At 53.8% G+C, this 23532-nt stretch overlaps 7 protein-coding genes across 7 annotated transcripts; 5 read left to right on the forward strand and 2 right to left on the reverse strand.

Moving 5' to 3' along the window:
- Nucleotides 1-4805: 4805 nt before the first annotated feature.
- STEHIDRAFT_162253 (uncharacterized protein) lies at nucleotides 4806-5857 on the forward strand (the record flags this gene model as incomplete). Its single annotated transcript, XM_007309862.1, has 2 exons — nucleotides 4806-5161; nucleotides 5710-5857. The coding sequence occupies 2 exons, from the start codon at nucleotides 4806-4808 to the stop codon at nucleotides 5855-5857; spliced, it is 504 nt and encodes a 167-aa protein (XP_007309924.1).
- A 43-nt stretch (nucleotides 5858-5900) lies between these two features.
- STEHIDRAFT_162254 (uncharacterized protein) lies at nucleotides 5901-9125 on the forward strand (the record flags this gene model as incomplete). Its single annotated transcript, XM_007309863.1, has 2 exons — nucleotides 5901-6963; nucleotides 7021-9125. 2 exons carry the CDS (start codon nucleotides 5901-5903, stop codon nucleotides 9123-9125), a joined length of 3168 nt encoding a protein of 1055 aa, XP_007309925.1.
- A 464-nt stretch (nucleotides 9126-9589) lies between these two features.
- On the forward strand, nucleotides 9590-11755 carry STEHIDRAFT_125529 (uncharacterized protein). Its single transcript, XM_007309864.1, has one exon. It carries the CDS (start codon nucleotides 9718-9720, stop codon nucleotides 10705-10707), a length of 990 nt encoding a protein of 329 aa, XP_007309926.1. The 5' UTR covers nucleotides 9590-9717; the 3' UTR covers nucleotides 10708-11755.
- Nucleotides 11756-12063: 308 nt separating this feature from the next.
- STEHIDRAFT_142475 (uncharacterized protein) lies at nucleotides 12064-13924 on the reverse strand. The gene is made up of 6 exons (XM_007309865.1): nucleotides 13699-13924; nucleotides 13400-13554; nucleotides 13215-13323; nucleotides 13122-13151; nucleotides 12975-13049; nucleotides 12064-12805 (listed from the first exon to the last, which is right to left on the reverse strand). The coding sequence occupies exons 1-6, from the start codon at nucleotides 13855-13857 to the stop codon at nucleotides 12257-12259; spliced, it is 1077 nt and encodes a 358-aa protein (XP_007309927.1). The 5' UTR covers nucleotides 13858-13924; the 3' UTR covers nucleotides 12064-12256.
- A 214-nt stretch (nucleotides 13925-14138) lies between these two features.
- On the forward strand, nucleotides 14139-15007 carry STEHIDRAFT_67209 (RraA-like protein; the record flags this gene model as incomplete). Its single annotated transcript, XM_007309546.1, has 2 exons — nucleotides 14139-14424; nucleotides 14565-15007. 2 exons carry the CDS (start codon nucleotides 14139-14141, stop codon nucleotides 15005-15007), a joined length of 729 nt encoding a protein of 242 aa, XP_007309608.1.
- A 472-nt stretch (nucleotides 15008-15479) lies between these two features.
- STEHIDRAFT_162258 (uncharacterized protein) lies at nucleotides 15480-17706 on the forward strand (the record flags this gene model as incomplete). Its single annotated transcript, XM_007309866.1, has 2 exons — nucleotides 15480-15745; nucleotides 15813-17706. 2 exons carry the CDS (start codon nucleotides 15480-15482, stop codon nucleotides 17704-17706), a joined length of 2160 nt encoding a protein of 719 aa, XP_007309928.1.
- A 118-nt stretch (nucleotides 17707-17824) lies between these two features.
- STEHIDRAFT_125535 (uncharacterized protein) lies at nucleotides 17825-22487 on the reverse strand. Its single transcript, XM_007309867.1, has 18 exons — nucleotides 22168-22487; nucleotides 22091-22096; nucleotides 21941-22023; nucleotides 21866-21885; nucleotides 21752-21806; nucleotides 21332-21694; nucleotides 20902-21264; nucleotides 20676-20833; nucleotides 20551-20611; nucleotides 20466-20473; nucleotides 20233-20392; nucleotides 20050-20167; nucleotides 19723-19961; nucleotides 19479-19621; nucleotides 19370-19414; nucleotides 18377-19218; nucleotides 18087-18303; nucleotides 17825-18003 (listed from the first exon to the last, which is right to left on the reverse strand). Exons 1-18 carry the CDS (start codon nucleotides 22316-22318, stop codon nucleotides 17952-17954), a joined length of 3084 nt encoding a protein of 1027 aa, XP_007309929.1. The 5' UTR covers nucleotides 22319-22487; the 3' UTR covers nucleotides 17825-17951.
- Between the last annotated feature and the right edge of the window lie 1045 nt (nucleotides 22488-23532).

Below are 23532 nucleotides of genomic sequence, written 5' to 3' on the forward strand. Positions count from 1 at the left end.
TCACCCATGCCATTCTAATCTAACTGTTCATATAGTGCCTCATGCAAGGGCGACAAACAGAGTTCTGCTCGTTGGACAGCATCCGCATGCCCTTTCACGGTAGGCACAGGATCACTATCCTATAAATTGAACAAAGTAACAACAACCAACTAAAATTTAAGCGTTTTAAGATCGAGTCGGCAAACGGTGTATTCGCCAATCCGTGGGATATTGTGAGTTCATATCACATGTATTAATTCCCAGTGGCGCACCATGGCTTCGAACAAGGTTTGAACCTACTTTCCCGTGGCAAATAGTGTAAGGTAAGTTGCCCAAGTATAGGCTCGGACGTTGTTCCAGTCAAGAACTGAATGTATTCTGTCAGTGGCATAATAATCTTACGAGAAAGCATCGGTGAGTTCACCATGCAGTGTGAGTATTCCATCGTAACTTGAACTCACTCGATCTCTCCCGCAGGGCGTAAAGTGGATATTTTGAACATGAGCAGCTGAGCAGTCGTGTGGTGTCCTGCAAGAAGTTGCTCAGGCCCCACCTGAAGTACACGCATAGCCTCGAAAGACAATCTTTCTGATGGATCCTGAAGCATCACGCATCTCTATTGAGTCTATGAATGACCAGCCTACGCCGTTGCGACACGCAGACGATCCTTGATATCGTCACCATACCCGTGACGAGCTCAAGCGCTGAAAGTGAGTTGTTCAATTTCACCTCCGTGGCGGCATAGATGGTGATGCACCATTCATCGACTTGGTGGGCGGGTGGGAAGCAAGCTTGACTCAAAAATTGCATGGCCAGGCGGGCGAGGCTTGCTTCATGGTTCCCGCCAGGCATGTGAGCAGGAATACACTGTTCAGTGCGACGATGCTACCCGATACTCGCCTTCCTTTCAGATTACTTCCATCCAGTATGTTGCTCATTCATTCGCCCACCGATGCTGCGTTGGTGTATGGCAACCTGCGGGTGTCCTGGCAAAACGTTGCCTCTAGCCTTCTACTAGTGGGTCCGAATTTACGCAAACATGATGCGATACGCCTAGGCTCGTCCTCACAGGCTGCACAACCGACCGATCGAGGCCATATTTGGACTCGTAAGGGTGACGAAACTCCTCATGTGCCGATACAGTCACATAAACTAGGGTCTTTGTTCAAACCCTGGGCTTTTTTTCTGCAGACTTATCGTGGCCGACTCGGTCCAGTCGCTCCGAATTCAATTCGTAGAATAGCGACTTCCATCCCGACTCTCAAGAATCGCTCAAATGCACATGGTCGCCCATCCCATGCTCGATGTCAAGGCAAGGCGATCGTATGGAATCGACTGGGATATCGTGGTCGATGCCTTGCGAAAGGGTACGTACTTTGTGTTCATGCTTCCTGCACTCACTGGAACCTCGAACTCGAACCTCGTCGATTCTTCCGTTCAAATAACGACATCGAGGCTTTGCGGTGCATATTCGGGGTGGGTATACGGCGGAGGCCCTGCGGAGTAAGTTGAACGAGCAGCATACCCTTGCTTCAATTAACCATGGACATGTCGTATGCTCCTACCCGCTCAATACCCGCACTTTCGGCCTATAATGGCTTTCTGGTGATCCGCCGTTCGTACATCTACGCCGCACGGCTGACATTTTTTCCCACACAGCGCCAACGTGGTATCTAGATTCAAGTTCACCGTTTGACTTCCTTCTTTTCGGCCGTTTACTGAGCTCAATACAGTTTATACTCTGGCAGTGCGGTTCCGAGATAGTGGCTCCTCCAATGGCCGTGTGCGAACGTTTTGGAAGTTGCAATACTTATCGTGACGATGCAGACCTGCAGGTCACAACCCCATGGTCCTCAAGCACTTCGGTGAGGATAAGCCGGCCGTGAACATAGCATCCTCCTGTCCTCCACTGGGTTCGACCGTCAGGTTCGTCGAACACCGGCACGTCTGCGTACCTCAAGCTCAAGCTCACACTCCATCGTCTACTTCGTCTTCTTCTTCCACCGACCCCAGGGTTCCGCTTCTCTTCTCTCCACACCCCTTGCACCAATTATATCCCAGTATTTGACCTTGTGTAACTTTGCTCTGACAGGGCCCGAACAGGCCCGACGGACTGGAAGCCTGGAAGCACTTGAGAACTCGTTCAGCTCTGGCTCCTGTTCTAATCGTGAACACATCGTGAGTAACAAGCCAGTCGCCGCCGTATCGATATGGATTTTGATTCACTCTGGTAGGATCCCGCCGGAAGACACGCCTCTTCGCCAGGCTTAAATAATGCTAATAGAAGCTCACGGACCCGCAACATGCATCCATAGCGTTAGCGTGGTCCGTGGATCTGATCTTGGACCCTCGGACGAGCGTGGAGGTTACTCGCGTGTGATTTGCCCTGGTTGTGTTACTTCCGTCTTGGAGAGAGAACCCTTGAAGCTAGTTGTAGTGGCGGAAAGGTACGAGGTATATTCTCACATAGACAAGTTTTTACTCGGACTCGACAACTCGTTTACGTTACTGAATACCGCGCAATACCGTCTCAGCGTAGTCGTTGTACCTACCGACATGCACGCTCACTGGCTCTCATCCGAGTCATACAAGTATATACAAGGAAATGGACATGGCTATCCACCCGAAAGACACGCAGTCGTTAACACACCGGCCTCTTGGCTGGTGGGATGAACCCTCACCGATGGGTTGATTCCGACTCTCTCTCGACCATATATGTGGCTGTAGGCGACACATTGTCGGTCCGTAGATATGTACGACATCTATACCCCCAACCGCTTCGGATCGTTGACCACGCGCAGGTAAGTTATGGACTCAGAAAGGCTGGTCCGGATCGTCCATCTGAATCCTTGAAGGAGGTTCCTGTGGTGTGTGTATGCGAACAGTCGGTACCGAGCAAGAGTCACTTGCATTGTTAGACGTCTTGTGAAGAAAACGCAGGCATGTAGACGGAATCTACGGCCATTTATTTATGCTGATGCCGTCCCAAATACTCAACGCACAGCGTTCAACTTTGGACGTCGAGCATGCATTGGTCTGCGTGACACTCGACGACCGGAGGTATCCTCACGCAGACGGAGTCGTATGGTTCCTCATGAACCTTCGCGCTTGTCGCAGATCCTCAACTCCGAGTCCGAGGAGTCAACGAATATCCAGGCAGGGGCGAGCAGTAGTGGCGAGTTCCGAGACGTTCGGTTAGATACGGCACATGTGCACGTTGAAAGCGACAGTAAGAAGCTCGAATGACGGTGAACTGAGAGCAGAGCGCGAGGGTTGGTGTCTGATCGTACCGGCGTCTCTTCAAATGAGAGCAGTAGGATGGAACATAGGTACTGACCTGCAAACGCACGGGCTATTAATTACTCGCGTACAAGCAAGAGCACTTCCTCGGACCGACATTCGTCATTCAGACCTGTGCCTGGAGCATTTTTGTTGTCATTCCCTTGTGCCAGCAGGATCAGGAGAACGGGCAGGCAGCTGCGCTAGCGGCGCCACAAACCCAACAGGGAGATACGCAGAAGTGGAACGTGAAGAAGGGGAAGGCCTGAACCTATTCTTGCCCGCATTCACGTCCGCGAAAAGGGGTCACCATGGAGATACGAACTATCCTGGGTGTTTTGACAAGAGTTGTGAGTGCTTGCGCTCATCTGACAGGCCAGAGAGTGCCGCTGAGAAATTTGAGCCTGAGATTCCTCGGGAAGGGAAAAGTAGACCGATGATCGTCATGAGAAAAAGATCGAGAACACGGAGGACGGGGAGAGTGAATCGTGTAGGGCGGAAGTTTTGTGACGGCGGAAGGAAAGATGAGGCCTATGAGGCCCGAGAGCGTAAGAGAAATATGATGGTGCGTACTGTACTATGGGCGTGAGAGCAGGGAGAGTATAGATACAGTTTCAGAAGGCCAATAGTGTTGTTGCAAGCCGCAGAGACAAAATAATGCCTATCCACGAAAATCCGTGGGGCTGTTGAGCGTCGAGAAAAAAGCCATATGGAATTAGTGGTCCAAGGATTGTGGAAACTGGACACTAGTCGTGGTCACTTGCAACATGCGCCTACAGTAGCAGAGATAGGAGAGGACGAAGAGCGATCGGGAGAAGGCTGTCTTCGGCCATGCGAGGGCCAAGAACGTGCTTTTCATTTTTCTTCTCGCGCGCCTTGGACAAATACTTTACGTGTGGAATACGTGCGTTTTTGAAAAGGGGAAAGAGATGAGCCACGCGAGGTACTCAGCCGGCCACGAGGCTATCATCGGAGAGATATCTGAAACTCGGTGGAAGTAGCGGGTGGAAGTAAATGTTACAATCCGCTGAAGGAGCTCAGACGTGCCAGAGCGAAATTGGGCGGTGTTGCAAGGCCTTTGAGACAGAAGGAAGCTAGACAAGAGCCAAAGAAGTGCAGGATTGGGCGGCAACAAGAAGCGAAAGAGAAGAGAAGGAATGCCCGTTTTTGGACAGGAGCCGGCGTTGTGGCGAAGTTGAAGATTGCGATTTCGGCCACGTGGATTAGGATGGCCAGGTACGGTCCGAGAGGTGGGCGATAAGGCGTTTGGATATTGGCGATATTTCTGACGAGCTGAGGTGAAAGCAGATGGTGGTGGTAGAGGACTGTGTGCAGGCGGCGGGAGTCGGCTGGAAGTCATGTACGGGGAAGATGGAAGATGAAACTGAAGGCGCGTCTCGCGTCGACGAAGCGGGGAATTTCCATATAGGGAACAAAGGGTGACACGTGGGAGACGTGACGGCAGGCCGTGACTACCTTGATCGACCTCCGTCTGGGCCGGCTTTGGACAGTGGCCTGCGCTCTGCTCCGACCCCCAACTGTCTTCGATGACATCCCCCAGACGTCTCTCTCGCTCCCTATTCGACCGCATCCTCAACAACAACAATCGCGACAACGCCCACAACGACGACCACACGCTTCGCAACGACGCCGATAACGGCCCCGCCCTCGCCCGCTCCCCGCTCGCACCCATCGATCAGCAGGCCTTCCTCCCGTCCACCCAAGCGATGACAGGAGCCACACTCACCTCCCCCGCACCGGCTTTTCACCAGGAACCCAACGGAAAGCAATCAAATCTCATTGGCAAGTCCATCGTACCACGCCGCTCGTCCTACACCAGCACAGACGACGACGCATTTCCCCCAGGCAGCAGCCAGGGTTCAGTCCATCGCAAACGATCACAGTAAGTTTCACTTTTCATGAGTTCCATTCTGCAGCCCCACAATTCTCGTCGTCCCTTTCGAGGCATTCGTAGCCCGTTGTCGGGCGAGAGACGTCATGCCATGCGCTTTGGGAAGTAAGGGTTGCCCAGCCTCGTGTCTCCCTCCGAACTGTGGAACCACGGACCTCTGATCTTCTCGAAATTCACCGGCTTCCAAGCTCGCCAATGGGATCGTGGGTCGTTATCCCCTCGTTCTGCTCTGTCATTCGCCTCGACAAGTTCATTCGAGACATGATGTTCCCTTCACTGCCTCCACCACCAAAACACTTCATTTTGAGTCACGGTCTCAGTATATCTGATCAGCGCACCCACTTGTCATAGTCCAATAATGTCAGATCTTTTTTGGGGCAAGAAGGGTCTCCCATGCGGCTGAAACGTTTGAGTCGCTGACTTTCCATCACTATTTCAATTACATGCCCTTTTCGCTTTTGCACCGAGATCTATCCATTAGCCGGGGACCACTAATGCTTACGATCAACTTGTTTGCTTATATAGATCCTACCTGCCAGGGGCGTCGTCGTCGCGCTCGCATCCATATCCTTCGCCTGGGAGCAGGGCTTCACGCCGGCCTACCCACGTCCACTCTTTATCCTCATCGTCCACGGCTTCTTCCAATCGTCGAACCTCGCTCCCGACTCTGTATCCATCACCTACTAACGCCTATTGTCCTACCGTCGTTTCCTTTCAATCTCCTGCTTTCATGTCTGCCAATTCCGAAAATCTACCCACTGATGATTACGCCGCACTGGCTTCTTATACTTTCGGGGCGCCCAGTACGTCCACGCGGCCGCCGTTGGATACCGAAATGCTCAGTCCGCTTTCGACACTCCCTGACCGCGAGAGTATGTCGACCATCGACCAAGACCGCACTCCTAGACATTCCGTATCGCATCCTCGTGACGAGGAAGATGACGAGGAGGCCGCCCGCCGTACTCGGTCCAAAATGCGTGCAATCGACGATGGCGGCCGTAGACCTTCTCTTCCTACCAACGTATTCAGTGACAAACCCTCCACTAGCTCTCAACCTGATGACGACAGACTCGACTCTCACTCTGACTCCGGCGACGAAGGTGGCGCACTAGACACCGACATGGAGTTTGAGGCCCCAGTCCACGACGCAGCCTCGCAACATACGTTCGGCGGCTTGAGCGGTGCGAGCCATCGTGCGTGGGATCAACCGGAAGAGTCTGAAGAAAACGAACGTGAGCGCCCCTGGGAATCTTACGTCGTCGATCCAGCCCACCGAGACGAGCACGGTGGATCGCCTGTGACGTTCGCCGCCACACTGAACAGCGACGACGACCGTTTCTCACTCTCTGGCTCATCTGATCGCGACGCCACTGCTATTCAATATGCAACCGGACGCCGCCCGAGCCTTCCCTTGCTTATACGGACGCCGCCGTCTAACTCTCTTGGCTTTGATGCAGCAGACTCTGAATTCGTGCGCGACAGGGAATCTAGTGTCGCCACCATTACGATGCGGAGGCCTAGTCGTAGCGTCGACGACGACCTCCGTGCAGCTCTGACCGCTTCTATGGAGCCAGGAATGCAGCCCTCAAGCGAGCCTACACCTGGGCCTAGCACCGTAGGGGAAAGGCCCGCTTGGGAGATTGATATGGCTTATATCCAGGATGGAATTGTGACGGGCTCCCGTCGTTCATCCGCTTCGTTCATCCGCCCACTTCCAGCGCCTCCGAAGAAGGGCAAGGAGAAAAAGGATCGCAAGGGGAAAGGGAAACAAAAGGCGAAGACGAAGGGGCCCGGTAAGCTTCCGCTGCGATGTTAGGTATATAAAAGCTCATTGTAAGATAACAATATAGCACTGGACGAAGACGTGGTCAATGCTTTTAGCTCAGAAGTCGCTCCTTGGGCAGCAGATGAAGGCTCTATCATGCAGGGGCGCAAGTCCAGCGTCGCCACTGTAGGCATGGGCGACGATTTTTTCACTCGGCATGTCCGCGAGAACGACCCTGCCTACGCACATGCTCGCAACAAATGGGCATACGTCAAACCACCTCGCATGAACGCCCCGCCTCCAGCTCCTAGCGCTGGTAAGCGCGCCGAGGGTGCGTGGATCCCCCCAGAGCCCGAGTTTTGGCGGAACGACCAGAACGGCACGTTCAAACTCGATTGGGGCACTGTGACGCCTCGTAGGTCATCTTCTCTTCACAATCGTTCGCGAGTCGACGTGATCGAGCCTATCTCTTCAGATGATCCCAGCAAGCCGCTGCAGCGAAGGCTGAATATCATGCATCTCGCGGACGCGACCTGTACTGGCTCTCCGAACGGTGGTCCTAGCGTCATTGTTCACAAGCACTCCAAGGCTGTTGCCTTTTCCATCTTCCGTGATGATGGCCTGCTCGAGAATAACAGTCATCGTACCAAACGCGAGCAGCGGAATCAACTCGACGCTCATTTCAGCATCCTACTCGCCCCGCGGTCGGTACAAGAACAGTACACCAGTACGAAGTCGACAAAGTCGCTCAACGCGCATGGTCTGCTCGACGAGAAATCGTCCGAGTCGTCGAGTCGCGGGAGAGGCAACGCACCGCCTTCGTCGCGAGATCGACCGCCTCCTGTCCCTTCCATAGGCCGACAAATCATTCCTTCTTCCAGAATCTCGCGAGATACCCGGCCGTCGACTGCCGGATCACAGGCCAGCAGTACCCATGGTCGTACCGATTCGACGACGTCTGAACACAGCGGTGAAGGTCGTTCCAGTTCTGCCACGCACGACGACCGTACCACGGTCACGTCCGCAACCACTGCCCCTCGCACCCAGCCTAGCGATGCGGAGGACGAGTACGAAGACGATGATGATGACCTCAACGGGCCTGTGGCGCCCAGGACATCTCACGCAGAGGCATTCGGTTCACTTGACCGCGTCACGATGGAACAGTACAGGCAGCATAACCCTCCATCTCCCGATACGCCACCCTCCATCCTTGCCCTATTCCGGAAACCCTTCAAAGGCTCCTCTTCGTCCTCGACTCCTCGTTCGCCCAACGCACACATGAAACCCTATGCCCCGGCATGGGTCACCATGGCCCCTCGCCACCAACAGGACTCGCAGGACGAGGTCATCCACAACTTGAACGAGTCGTTCAAAGACGTCGGTTTGCTTCCTTCGAACAGGCGGAAGGGAGGCCCGGATCCAAGCAAGCAGAAGCGGGTGAAACGTACGGAGACGATGCAACGCATCCCAGACGACGTGATCTACATGCTCCTTCCCCTCTGGTCTCGTGGAATCGACCCGAAGCAGCCCTCGCATCCAGAAGCGAAGCAGGCGTCGCAGGTCTCGATGGAGGACTACAACGTCCCGCCCGAACAAGAGCGTGTGTATCTTTACGTGTCGTATCGGCCGTTCGACGGGCCCCGAGACGACGCGAGCGGGTTGAGCAAGAAAAGGTCCAGGTCGACGGCGGCGGGGTCTGAACGAGCGGATCCCGCGACTCGAAACCGCGACTTGCTGAACTCGTTCACTGGCCCGCGCGGGTTCCAAGTGAGCGCGCGTCGGATCTCTTACGCACAACTTTCGGGGACTGGCATGCGCATTCCCGCTCAAGGTCTCGTCGTTACTGGCTCACCTGAAGACCTCGGAACGGCACCGTCTCCGGAAGGTAGCGACAGTGCGCAGATCATTGCGTGGTGCGAGAAGCGGGAGAAGGGAGTGTTATTCGTGGATGATGGGTTGGAGAAACTTGGGCTCTGTCGCCCGCGGGAACAGCATTTCCCGTCGGTGTATGGGTTGAACAGGGTGGACCCTGCGATGCAGGTGAACGCGCCGGATCCCGAGCAGTTGAAGGCAGAGATTGAGCCGTTGACGCCGCTGGGGAGGGCTGTTCATGAGATGGTCTGGTTGGGGTGTATGGCGATCACGAGCTTCGGGACGGGGATGCACGCGCCCGAGGCGAAACGAAAATAATGACGGGTATATGTGTGTTCATGATTCAGACGGTCTTTTCGCGTTGTTTTCTCTAGGTTCTTGTGTTTCGTTCTCTTTCGCTTTTCGCCACTCTCCCCCTTATTCTAGGCCATCTTCCGTTCATCCCTACCTGACGTTTACTGTTTATCTATACCCGTATTCTGAAAATGTACGCACTATGACGGGCGCATTGGTGTAGTGGTGGCATGGTTTGTCGTTTGGTCTCTCTCTGTCTGGCTGATGATTTGGCACCCTATCTGTATACGATTGACTGTATATACCTAAGTAGAGCGTCTTGCGTCTTCTGTATTTTAGCAGCTCTCCTCGCGGTTCCCAATGCTATTCTTACACTATTTGTCTGTGGCTGTGGATGTGGCTGTGGTGTGTTGTTTGGTGGTGTTTGTTCCTGGATGGGGGGTCGACGTGGCAGTCGACGTGGCATGGGTCTCTTCACGACCTCCACGTACGTCCTGCGCCAGTCGCAGCCCCTTCAGACTCGCCCTCCCTCCTCTCCTACAAAGCCCTCCTCTCCGCAACACATCACCCTCCTTTCTCTCCACGTATCCTCTTGGCGTCTTCACAACACCCAACAATGCCTCGTAACGACAAGTCTTCACCCGCTTCGCTCTCCCTCCCTTCTCCCTCCCAGTCTCCCGAATCTTCCACCCAACCCCTTACCCCATCCGCATCATCCTCTTCTGCAAAGTCTAGACCACACCCTACCAGCGATGGCCCTCCCCGCAAACGCTCTCGTACTGAACTCACCCCCGACGAGCGCAAGGAGGCCCGCGCACACCGTAACAGGATCGCAGCCCAGAACAGCCGTGACAGGCGTAAAGCCCAATTTGTCGCCCTCGAAGAGCGCATTGCTCAACTCGAGGGAGAGAACCGCACTCTGCGCGCTAGCATGGGCTTGACCGCCCTTCGGGATACCGAAGAGCAGAGGGCCGCCGCCCACGCCCGCGATCGTGAGAACCAGGAGCTCAAAGAGCGCATTCGCACCCTTGAGAGCGGATGGGAAGCCATCGTCAAGGTATTGCAGGTTCACGGTCTCCCTGCCGGTATCCCCGGCCTGCCACCTGCACCCACCGCCTCAGTTCAGGAGCCCATCACTCCGCGCCCTGAGGAGCCTCGCTCATGCTCCACTTCCTCGTCGACCTCGTCTTCCTCATCGACGACGCCACCACCCAACAACAACCCCACCACGTTCCCCGTCCTCGTCCCACCTTCGCCCGTATTCCCGCTCTCACCAGCCCAATCCCATTCGTCCTACAGCTCAAGCATGTTTGAAGAACCCGAATCCACTCGCCACCTAGCACGGGTGGCGTCCATCGACGAGGTCTCCAAGACCTCCTCGGTGCCCCAGCAGCGGGTGGATTCGACCCCTCTGAACAACATGCCACGTTCCAAGACGTTTTGGACCTCGGCTCGTTCGGCGAATTTGACGCGGCTCCTTCGTCGCCCATCGATGAAGCCGCAATGGATGATCTATTCCGCGAGATTCTCGCACCATCCCCCGCGGTGCCCTCAGCAGCGCTTCCTGCTGCTCCGTCGTCGTCCGCTTCCACCGCGCAGGCGGTGAGCGATTCCGACATGTCGACGATGGTGCCGGTGGTGCAGGGAGTCGAGACTGCGGTGGACCGGGGTTATGAGGTGGCACAAGGGGTGGAGATGGGTTTGGGACTGGGAATAGACTTGCAGGCTGAGATGGAGATGCAGAGGCTGCTTGAGCTGTTACCGACCGTTGGTGCTGGCCCGGATGGGTTCCCTATGGATATCGGTCTGGGATTCGAGGATATTCAGGGGGGGATGCCGTCCGCGCTCGATCTGGATATCGGCGCTTGGGAGATGGGGGCGTCGAATTCTACATCGCAGCCGGTGTTCTAAATGCCGCATCATCAAAACGGAAGGGGTCACAGTCGCATCGTATATATAGCAGTTTTCCTCTTGTTTTCTCACTGGTTCATCGGACTTCTCTCCTATCCTAGCAGTCTGCATTTTATGTTGTTGTTTCCCACATCTCAATTATCTCGTCTCGATTCTTCGTTCTTACCTATTTAACTTGTATGCCTTCGGTTTTTAGTTCGTTCATCGTCGTCTCGGATCTTTTCTCTCATCTCTTAGCACCATAAAGGTCATCACGAACGTCCATATACATTCCTTACCATACCTTTCTCGATTCACACCTTTCACTCCTCGTCTTCCTTCGTACCTACGAACCTTACAACTCCACATCATTCCTCCCATCTCATCTTCCGATTCCTTCCCTACCTTTCCGCGACATTCTCTCCGGCTCCAAGCCTTCTTCCCGCTGTTTCTCCCATCCGCATTCGTCTTCGTGTTCATCGCCTCGTCTCCATACGTTTCTCCCCTTCGGGGTCCGACGAAATGTGTGGGGATTGGTGGATGCGGGGCGGTGTGTGTGGTGAGCGTGGGTTTCTGGGTTATTTGGTGTTTGTGGGTCTGTTGGTGTTTAGGCCGGGCTTGGGCTCTCGGTTGTTACGTTCATCTTCTTGGGGGATTATTGGTTTTTTGGTTGGCGGTTTTTGGGTATGTTGGTGGATAGGGTGGTTGGGTCGTGGTCGTGTGGGGGTTTGGGATCGAATGAATGGAACATTTTTGGTGATCGGCTATTTTTTTTGTGTGTGCAAGCTCGCCTCGAACAGTCCCTGGAACCAGCCAGTGTCTGCGAAGATTCGCCAAGAAAAGGTCGTGTTCCGTAGTATGAGTACGATGATCCTATGTAGATCCATGACCTTGAAGCCCCTATAACTTTCCAACATCTCGAACCGAATTCAAGTTCGTCTAGATGGACAAAGGGGCGCCCGAGGAATGTGACACAGCCTGATGTACGCCTGCCCGGCTTCGATGACTTTAGATCGTTGAGGCAGAGCATGTGCGATCAGACCTGTCAGGGGTCGAGCTTCGGACATATGAAGCCAGTGGTGTAGTCTGTAGATGACCGAAGTAGGAAGAAAAGAAAAGAGATACAATCGAGCTAGGGACAGATAAGAGACACAAAGTCTATATGAATAAATGAGAAAAGTCGGAGGATGCTCATACACGATTTACACCGAATCATTATCATCGCCCGATCCATCGTCCTTTGAATCTGAATATGGATGGCATCATCACCGAACTAACTCCTCCTCCTCCTCCTCCTCCTCCTCGAACCTCACATGCCTCGAATTCGACGCCGCTTTTCCTCGCGCCCCTGTTCCCTTTCCCATCCCCTTTCCTGCGCTCTCACCGAGAAGGTCTCGATCATGAGGAGGTGGAGGATGGGGATGGTGTGGGTGCGAAGGACTACCCTGGATGATTTCCATCTCTTCATCACTCTCGTCCCCAACCCCGAACAACTCCTCCCTCTCATCCCACACATCCATCAACGCCACCTCTCCCCTCCTACTCCCCTTCCCCCCGCCCGCCTTCCCATTTCCTACTCCTCCTGCTCCACCACCACCAACGACAGCATGAGCATTGGTGGCAGCAGGGCCAGCCGTCTTGGGCGTCAGCGGTAATCTAACGGCCCCAGTCCTAGAAGAATGATGTGTAGGAAGGAGCTGTGAACCGGAACTCGATTCGTACGCCCCGAATTCGTCGTCTGAGAGGGAGTCCGAGTCCGAGGCGAGGTTGATGGAGGAGGAAGAGCCGGTAAGAGGGCGGTAGAGACGGTTGATCTGGACGTGGACAGAGCATGGACCATTGTGTCGGAGGACGGGGGCGTGCGTGTAAGCAGGTTATGGTCATGGATTTGATGGGATGTCGGGAATAGGAAGGAGGGAAGGGAAGATGTTTTGTCAGCGTGTTTGTCAGATGGGTTGGGATGGGTTGTGGAGAGGAGTGTACCTCTCGGCGGTGGCGGTGGTATTTCTCGAGATTGTAGGATGTGTAGAGGCCTATGGCTGAGCCTAGGAGGTTTGCCTAGCGGAGAGCGGTGGGATAATGCGGTCAGAGGCTTACACATGCGCATGGGGGGTAGTGAATCAAACGTACGACGACATCGCCGAATTGGAACTCCTTGTACTGGAAAAGTTGTGCGACGAGTGTGAGTGATATGTGGTCGGGGTAGAGGGGTGGTGTACGAACCGGTAATAGTGCCTGCACGAATTCACTGACAACCCCGCCAAGTACGAAGCATATGAGCCCCGTAAATATCATAGGCGCGCACCGCCAGAACCATATCCTCCTCGCTTCTCTATGGGTTGAATCAGCATACTCATTCTGTGGCGAGTGGAGGGCGCGGGTAACAGGCAGAAAGGGAGAGAACTCACTCCTCGACATCGAAGATGAAGTAGAAGAGAGCGGTTGCGATGCCCAAGCAGAAGAAATGGAGGAGCTTGTCATTGACGGGTAGTTGGTGTGGTATGTTGGTGAAACCAAGGGTGGCGAGGAGGAGCATGACAAGCACCGTGATGACTACGAACCACTGTAGTTGAGAGCACGAGCGCCACATTGCACGAGAACAGATGATGGGTCAAGCACCAAGTAGTTGTAATTTGGTGTGCCCATACAATGAAAGAGGTATATTCTGATTAGAAGAGGCATAAAGTTACAGAACTCGATAACGCACAGGCCTAAATCGCAGTGGGAGGTCATATTTAGGGATGCGGAATTTATGGGAACGCATGATGGCTTTAAAAGCCTTGCGGACGTAGCGGCGGGATGTCTTGACGAAGCGAGCGGTCGGACGCTCTGCGCCCGAGGACGGCCAAGTCGACGTGTTCGCCATCGTCCCCAACGTTGAGAAATAGATTCTGTGGAGGCTATGAGCTGTTTGGTGGCAGGAGTAGGGTGATCGTCGCGCCTGCGCCATTCGGCTGTAAAGGAGTTAATATTAGAGCCGAAGATAAGATTAGATTAGATTCTGGGGCATCTCTTCCGTTCTCCTCCGCTCCGCCAGACGTTCCGCAACTTGCTCCAGCTCGCCACTGCCATGTCTCGCGCATATGATTCTACGTTTTCCTTCAATACCTCTAGCTTGAGAATTCTGCTCTGCTAGATCCCACAGTAATGTCTGAGGCATCGTCGGCCTCGCCTCTTTCTTCGTTCTCATCCTGCGAAATATCTGATGCTCTGCTCAAATTGGGCGTCAAGAATGGGGGCCACATCCCACAGCTTCGGATGATGTCCCCTAATCCACTCACTCTGTCGGATGATTCTCCTTCAGTCATATGCGGTCCAGCTTATACGGTGCACATGGTCCTGGGGTCAGATACGACCTCTCCTAAGCTTACGGAAGGCCATTTTGTTGATCTGGCACCCGAAGGCTCTGTCGTTTTCATTGATGCTCCTCCAGGTACGTTGCCTCAGAGTATCAACGTCCCACATTCTCCTCGGGTACCATGGTTCTGGCTCTACCAATCGCTCCTTTGCTCATATATTCCGTACATTTTGTATATCATCGTGCTAATCGCTGTATTCTCTGTGGCACCACAGAAGCCCAAAACGCAGTCTGGGGCGGCCTCATGACTGCAGGTGCCCAATCTCGCAACTGCCTCGGGACGATAGTCTCTGGACTCATCCGCGACACCTCCGAGCATCGTTCGTCCTCCTATCCCGTTTTCGCTCGCGGAACGTCCACCGTCGGTCAGACCCCCTTCACTCGTCCCTCTGCCGTTAACATACCCGTAACAATCCCGCGCAATGTCAATCCTGCGGAGACGGGGGGACTGGAACCTGTGACGGTGAGACCGGGGGATTGGTTAGTGGCGGACGTGGACGGCGTGGTTTGTGTGCCGAAGGAGTTGGTGGAGAGGGTGGCGGAGTTGGCGAGGAAGGGTAAGGAGGTGGATGCGAGGTGTTTAGAAGATATTCAGAAGGGTGTGGGAGTGAAGGAAAGTTTCAGGAGGCATAGAGGGACTGGGACCGGAAAGCTTTAATGCGAGGGCTACGATGTCGATGAGTTGTAGGAATGGTTTTATGATTTAAGGAGAGAGATGATATAACATTGTCGTGAGTCCCTCTCATACGTTTGACACAGATTGCACAGGTTAACGACTACCAAAAGGTGTACGATCTGTAGGACTAGTTTGCGATCGAATTATGACAGTTGTCGAGCATCCACGAGCTATCCTGCACAAGTCCTCCACCCGTCTGAAACAGCGTTTGACTTAGTTCTTTCATTTGTGCCCATTCATGAAGCCTTCGCACCAATGCGTCGTGTAACTCGCTCCTGAGCGGCATGCCCGCAGCTACGAGCTCGATATATCTTTCGCAGTCTCACCGAGGCTCGGTAACACCAACTCGGTCTGGTTTGTACTGTTGGAGTATATAATTTTTCTCAAGGTGCGTCACATTTTCTCACTACGATAGGGAATGAGGCCACTAAACTGGATCATTGGATAACGCTAGATGGCATCGCGGGTCTTCGCCCTTATTATTGGCATCGACACTTATGTTTCGCACAAGATCGCGAATTTATCCGCCTGCGTCTCCGACGCTCTTCGGATCCGCAATTGGCTCGTCGACGACCTCGACGTCCCAGCCGAGAATACATGTGTACTTCTGAACGACAAAGCCACCAAGCAGCACATTGAAAATGCTTTCATGACCCACCTCGTCAGCAACCCACAGATAGAACGCGGCGACGCTATACTTGTCTACTTCGCCGGCCACGGGTCAGTGCAGTATATTCACAGCCGAGACATGAGAAAGTCGCTGACGGTCAACTTTTCACTTTGTTAGGAGCAGCGTACCCGCTCCCGATGGCTGGTGCAGCGGCGACGCAGAACGCGTGGAGGTGCTGTGCACGCACGACCACGACACGATCCCGGCAGGCGCAAGCTCCGTTGAAGGCGCGAGAATATCCGGCCTCACTGACTGGTCTCTACACGCCATGCTACGCGACCTATGCTCCTCCAAAGGCGACAACGTTGTCGTCATGCTCGACTGCTGCTTCAACCCCGTCCGCGACAAGCTGAAGACACGAAAACCAGGAAACCTGAATCGCCGTCGTCGGTCCATTCGCTGGACCCCCACGAGCGATAACGTCACTCCAGAAGATCTCTATGCGGGCTTGTGGCCCAGCGCTCTGGCGAATGGTGGGATTCCGACGACGACGTCGCAGGGGCAAAGTCGTGGGTTCGCGCAGGAGGCGGTACCGTATGTGACGCTTCTCGCATGTAGTCCTGGAGAACGCACGGTAGAGGACCACAAGTTCGGTGGAAGGTTCACGAGCGCCTTCCTCGAAGCCATCGAGGAAGACGTCTCCCTCCACCAAACGTCCTACTCTGACCTCGTCTTCAACCTCTTCATTGCGGATGGATCGCAGCATGCGGTTTGTACGGGGCAACATCGCGGACGGCCGTTCTTCGATGGAGTGCCGTTTGTGGAGGACGGGACGTTCATTGCTTGTGTACGGGTGGACGATCATGTTCGCGTCGAGGCGGGGGCGATACATGGGGTGGTCGTGGACACCTGTTTTACGCTCCACGATCATAATTCCCGAGGATCGCTCAACCCTGCGTTGGCGAACCTCGTGGCGTTTGAGGTGCATCCTGCGTGGTGTCTGGCGCGACCGCGCGGAAGCGTACCGCTGAGGAGGACGATCGGAACGGGCTGGGTGCGTATAACGAGGTGGGACGGTGCTGGAAGTGAACGTCCTTTGCGTGTGCATTTGAAGAGGGCGTTGCCCCGCGTTCCCCTGCCTTGGAAGTTGTGGAAGCGAAATCGTTCGCTGTCACGCATTGTACGCGGTGGATCCACGGAGAGCGGATACGGTGTTAAAACCGTCTCGAGACGAGCAGAGGCGGATGTTTCCCTCCATGTGAGGCCCAAATCCGTCGTCGTCGAAGACCGCGGTATTTCGGTCACAAAATTGAAGGATTCTGAGGAAATTGCAGTTGTCAATGCTCCCGCGACTAATATACGACAGGATGCGCATGTCCTCGACTGTATCGCCGGATTTCACTATCACCTCAACCGTGACCACCCTAGTCCTTCCCACCCATTCCGGGACCAAGTCTCCCTCAAACTCTTCCGGAAAACCGACTCAGACTCGACTCCGACCGAAGTCCCTCTCATCAAGGATAGCAATGACGAAGCGATAAGTTCCGTCCACGTCGAAGCCGGGGCCACATACTCTCTCATCCTCGACAACCAATCCTCCTCCGATCTATGGCCCTACATCTTCTGGATGGACGCAGACACCTACTCTCGCACCTCCGTCTATCGGCCCTACCATACCCCCACACCCCCGCTGCTCAGTAACTCTCAACTGAAGATCCCGGCGGGTGGCGTTGGCGCGTCGGTGCCCCTGTGGCACTTGCAGCTCGCGGACGTCACATTGGACGGGAAGACGCGAAGGACGGGTACGGGTACGGGGTTCTTCAAAGTGTTTTTGTCAACTGCTTATGTGCCGAGTATGAGGATATTGGAGTTGGGTGCTAGGTTGGCGAGCTCCTATGTGGCTGGCGATGAGAACGAGGTTGCAGGCATGTCTGCAGGGAGAGACGGAGACGGGACGGGTGGTAGTGAGGATGACGGAGCGTCGAGGAAGGAGAAACGAAGTTCGACGTTGCAGGAGGTTTGGGATACGATTGCGGTAAGGGTTACTATAGGGCGAGCTGCGAAGCATTGAAGAACGACCAGCACCGTGACTGGTGAGACGGTTAACTTATGCTGTTTATAATTCTTAATAAGTTATTGCCTCATGCAACGGACACATCACACATGCACACTACATATGCACCTATTTATGCACCTATATGTTCTATCGAAAACGTGATAACGAATGGAGGAGACTATGATACTGTAATTTATTTAATGTCCACATTTCACGAAAGCCTGTCGCCCTCCCGTCATCGACATAAACGGGTGACTCTGTCACTGATTCGTCCCGAACACACTCGCGATATAAGCGTCCCATTCTCCACCACTGCAAAAGAAGTGAAAAATCAGCCATCGCCCTACCCACCCAATCTCAAAGCGGGAAGGCAAAAATCCGAAAAAAAGACTCACGCAAAACTCGACGGCACATTCGACCACATATCCACGAGCCCGTCCGTCTGAGACTGTCCTAACGGTGTCATTATCGGACCTCCGCCTGGTCCGATCCTCGGATCCATGCCCATATTCACGCCCACGCCCACGCCCATCGACGGTGTAGACGACGAGTGGGTATGTCCACCACGGTATGAAGGACTGACTCTGGATATCCTGATTTCGGTTCTCGCATCTAAAGTAAATCAACCATGATTAATCACCAACCGAAATAGCGCCCTTTTCAAAATTTGAGAACCGTGACGAACCTTGAGGTGCTACACCTTCCGCATACTCACTCGCATGTCCCATCCCCGTCGCACTCGCATTCCAATCACCATTATGATTATGATGATGATGGTGATGATGATGTCCGCCCACAAAATCGTACGAAAACGTAGGATTTGTGCCAGTGACGCTCTCCGCCGACATCGCTCCATGCTGGTGGTTTACCATAGCCATAGTCTGCATCCCCGACATACCCCAATCCGTCCCTGTCGGCCCATTGACATAACCCGCATTCCCCTCCATGCCATGACCATGATCCCCGCGCGGATGTGGATGTGGATACGATCCATCGTGGTAGACTTGATGTTGTTGCTGCTGCTGCTGCTGTTGTTGTTGTTGCATCCGCGCAGGATCATGACCCGGCGTCGGATGCGTCGAAGGGGATGATTCTGGTGGTAACGCGCGATGAGTCGGATTACGAGACGAGGATCGCACCCGAACTTGTGCTGGTATAGAATACTGCTGCTGCATATCCGGTGTGGCACTGGGACCAGGACCAAGACCGCCAGAACCAGAGGTCGAAGGGCCTGGGACCGCATTCTGGAAGACGCGTTTCGAGCCCGCATATCTCCTTGAACTGTCTGGGGATTCGACCCCCCGATCTTGGGACGGTGGGTTCATATTCATATTGGATGAAGGAGGGTTAGTGGGGGCAGCGGTGGAAGTGGACTGGAAAGCCGAGGAAGAAGGATCGAGGAGGGATACGGAGTCGCTGCGATAGGCGTATTGGAAGTCGTCTGAGTCGCCTCTTCCGCGTTTGGACGTAGGACGAGACGGAGGAAGTGGGAGATCTCCCATACTGGCAAGCCCGAACAGGATGTCCCTATAATATACCGTTAATCACAAAATCAAGTTCGTGGGCGTACAGTGCCCGACGTGAAAGCCAGCCGGTAAGCCGCCCGACTGTAGCTTAATCTAGGCGCGTTTCCACGTCGGGCACTGCTGCAAGTCAGTAACGATGCCTATAGACGTACCACGACCGTCCAGAGGAGTAATATCTGTTCCCGATAATGTTAGACCAGTTAATTCGGGCCATAAAGGTAAGGTAACATATGCAGAGCAGACGAGATCTGGAATTCCTACCTCTGCTCTTGGCCCTTTATGATCTCCATAGCCCTGTGCACTAGCTCCATCTCCTTCTCCACGTCGAGCGTTATACCCGTTCGTTTGGTGCTCCATATGTTCAGCATCAGTACTACCGCGGATGCGAAACTGGGTGTTAGGATCTTGAGGGAGAAAGAAATACGAGCAGGTCAAAAGGCCGGATTTCAGCGCAATTTCTACAACGCACGAACACTATCTTCAGTGAAGGAGGCGAAGAGCTTACCTGGAAAAGAGGACATGGAACAAGGGTGAACCTCCGATGCATCACATCATCAATCCGTATACAAGACCTTGCCGCATTCGTACAAACAGCAAGTGAAGAGAACGACAGCGCCGAGGTAGGATCCCTTGTCGACGTGATGAACGGCCGATGGACGAAGATCTGGAGATGATAGTACGTGCAGTACAGCGTGCCAGACAGTAAAAAGGACAGAGGGTCTTCGCGGGTGGGGTCCCAGCGGACTACGGACGCCCGTGAGCTATTAGCTATGCATGCTGCGAGAGAAGCAGCGCAGAAGGAAGAAGGAAGAAGAAGAAGACGTGGGCTTACGATGATCGGGGACTGAGTCTGCCCATTTGTTGAGCACTGAGTCCAGTTGGGCCAAGATGTTTTGCTCCCATTGCGGTCCCACAAAGCCGAGTAGGGCCTTCGACTTATTGATCGAATACTGTGAGGAGGCGTCAATAAGAACATATAACCAGAGTATCCGTATACAGGAAGGAATATGCGTACGATAGTTCGCAGCGCAAAGGCGTGAATCTGAAACAGTTTGAGGAACGACACGTAGAACGACATCGTAGACGGTTTCCCGGCGGGCTGCTGGAAAGCCGTCTCAGAGTCCGAGTCGGACCAGTATTCATCGTCACATTCGATGGGTAGGTCGAGATCGAAGCTAGACTCGCATGTTCAGACTGATGCCTCCTAACTCGGGAGCATATCAAGGGTATGTAGCTAATAAAACTCACTCTTCTTCCTGAAGAAAATGGACGGTATTGTGAGTCAATAGTGGCCTACCTTCGTCGATAGCAGCTGATGAGAAAAGAGACGAACCTGAATCGCACAAGGTCGCCCCAGCGCAGAACTCACCGATCGGTCCATGACTACAAGACACCTACACGAAGAAGAGGTCAATGTTAAAAACCAAACGTACGCATCGAGCATACAGCGATACGTACCAAAATGCTCGTTTCCACAACTCGTTCTCAATCGTAGGTTTCGAATCATAAACCTTCCGACGATGAGCACCAACGTCTAGAGCAAGGCGGATACCGTGGCCGACCATGGTCCAACACGTCTGAGGCACCGATGTGGTCTGAATAAACAAGATTGCGAGCTAGATTCACGGTCCTCCCAATTAGACAGCTCATCGGAAAGAACATATACCGAACCTATGTCGCTTACGCAGTGGACTTGCAGGTCATACAGGGTAGGTATCGCCAGTAACGACTTCCTCGAGAGGTTGACTTGGGTGAACCACTTCCAGCCAGAAGAATACATAGTCGTGTCGCCTTCGTTGAACACCCTCGGATCGTCCGAGAATCGTGCTCCGTTCGCACAGACGAGCAAGACGACCTGACGAAACTGGTCATGGTACATATACAGTTCCTCGTCGAGGGCTTTCTGGAACGTCGGACGGTGCAAGAGCACCGTGAAGATGTTGACGTTCTCGAAGTACAGGTCGACGAGGGAGGCGAGCAGATCCGGCCCGGGGAATGAGGGCGGTGCTTGCCGATTCTCCCATGCTTCGAAGGTGGCCTTCTCCCACTGCGAAACCAACGAGCGTGAGCAAAGCCACGACGCGCGAAATGCTGGAATAAGTTCAAATACTGACCGGAAGAGGAGCCCAAAATTCGGGTCTCCGAGTGGCTAATATAGGCCTCCCGGAGTATTCGTTCTGCATATGCAAAGTGGACCGGACAAGCTTGACGTTACTCGACTTTCCGAGGAAGTGTTGGTGCATATCAGTTTCGAGCGTGAGACCCGTCATACGCGTCGAAAGCAAGGTACTGTAGCCGTACTCATCGTCGTCAGAGTCCACCTCCTGTTTAACGGCGGAGCCTGGCGCATTGTCTGCGGAGGACGGGGACGGGATTTGGAGAGGGGACGAGGCGGCAGGAGAGCTGCTATGTAATCTTTCGTGGATGCTGCTGCCAGAGTTTTTGAGCTCTTGTGTGATGTTTATATCTGGGCGGAACTGCGCGTGGGTGGTGTTTCAGCAAGGAAGTAGCAAGTAAGAAGTCGAGTTAGGAACCTGTTGAAGTAACGCCTCCATCTTCTCCAGTCTGGTTTCGAGGGTTTCAACATAACTGCCAGTCACTCATAAGTTGGGTTCAAAGTATGCAATGCATGCAACACGCAACCATACCCTTTAAGCGGACGTCGTTTCTATGTGGGGTTCAACAATCGCAGGTTACAAAACACATAATGCACAAGGACCCACCTTGACAGCGACCAAGTACGTGCACTCCGAATTCGACGCCACGCAAGGCGAACATTTCTGTCCAGGTCGAGTTCCACCATCACCTGTGAGCAGAAAAGCACTGTGAACGTTGGCCGAGCGAGGATATACGCCGCCGGAAATGACCCATACATTTGACTGTTCGACAATACACAATACAAGGATTCAGAACAGCGTTAGAGGGCAGCGGCAGCAGAAACGTAACGCACTCTTCTTTCGCCTACAGACATCGCACGCCCGATGTATCTTGCGTTTCTTGGACTGCGACCCATCTTCCTGCTCCTGCTCCTGCTCCTGCTCTTGCTCCTGCTCCTGTTCCTCCTGTGGCACATCCTCCTGCGACTCGTAGTCCGACGACATCCCCAGTCTCAATCTGCGTTGGTCAAGTGGCGTGGCGCACCGGCACTATTCTTTCTCACGACAGGAATAAGCAAGCAAGTACTCGCGGGGGGTGGGGTGGGATAAACACTACAGACGACACGCCCGGAGGATATAGTCTCGCAGCTGAAGGTGGACCGGAACAGAGAAGGGACTGGTCACTAGCGGGGAACAACAGCTCGAGCCGTGAATCCATGGATATCGTTGCGGCGGCGAGTTTGATTGGCGTGCAAGCGCGCTGTTTACACGATCGACTTCGTCAATTTCGGCCCGCCCGTGCCATCGCGCTTCTTTTCCTGCATGCCATCCTCCGTGGTCGAAGGATTAGTCCGACGTTCTCGCGTGCGAGCCTTCCGATGAACGGCGATTTATTGCAGTCCATCGCGAGTCCATCGTATCCTCTGTCTCCCGTAGGCTATCCAGCCCTCCTACAACGCATAGACCTCAATGCTCCCATCTGCTTCCGCACACACCTGTACACACCTCCTAACTTTTCACTCCTAAGGTCTACGCACCAGAACGGCCACGACCGGCCGTGGGCCCACCATGACACTATTACTGATACGATTGCCCTCCGGGCGCGACCTGGTCCTTTGTCCTCTATTAAATCGTCAACCGTTCCTACGTCCTCTTGTTTTATTTGTATGGCACGCGTACATGAAAAAGTCATGCGAGTTCTCTTGGAGTTCTCATTACACCACAGAAACACAGAGAACTAAGAAGTCACTTCAATGCAGACCATGTACGAAAGCGAGATCAGTGACTCAAAGGATAATACTCTCAGTCTCCGACAGGTGTTAGTAGTATTTTTCAACTCTGACCATACCTCCTACAAAGTAATATTGATGCAGGCGGGCCACTGCCGCGCCAGGGCTGCGCAAGCTCCGCCCAGCCGCTTCGTGGCCCGAAGTGGTTTTGTCAACCGATACAATCTTGAACAACTCTCAGTAATCAGTACTCAGTGATAGTGCTTATATGGTCTATCAGGAAAGCTTCACCAGCAGCCCAAGTCAATAGGCACACTCAGAATTGTTTTAGACCATTGTTTCGATGTATTACCCCACACCATCCGACTACATAGGCCCAACTACAAGGATCTATACAGCAAAAACAGAGCATCTCGAATTGAACAGAAAATACCTTAGACGCCAACTCCTCGGACAATGCACTCCGAATCGCGCTCTCCTCCAACATGT

The sequence above is a fragment of the Stereum hirsutum genome (genome assembly GCF_000264905.1).
Source record: "Stereum hirsutum FP-91666 SS1 unplaced genomic scaffold STEHIscaffold_18, whole genome shotgun sequence".
Lineage (NCBI taxonomy): Eukaryota > Fungi > Basidiomycota > Agaricomycetes > Russulales > Stereaceae > Stereum > Stereum hirsutum.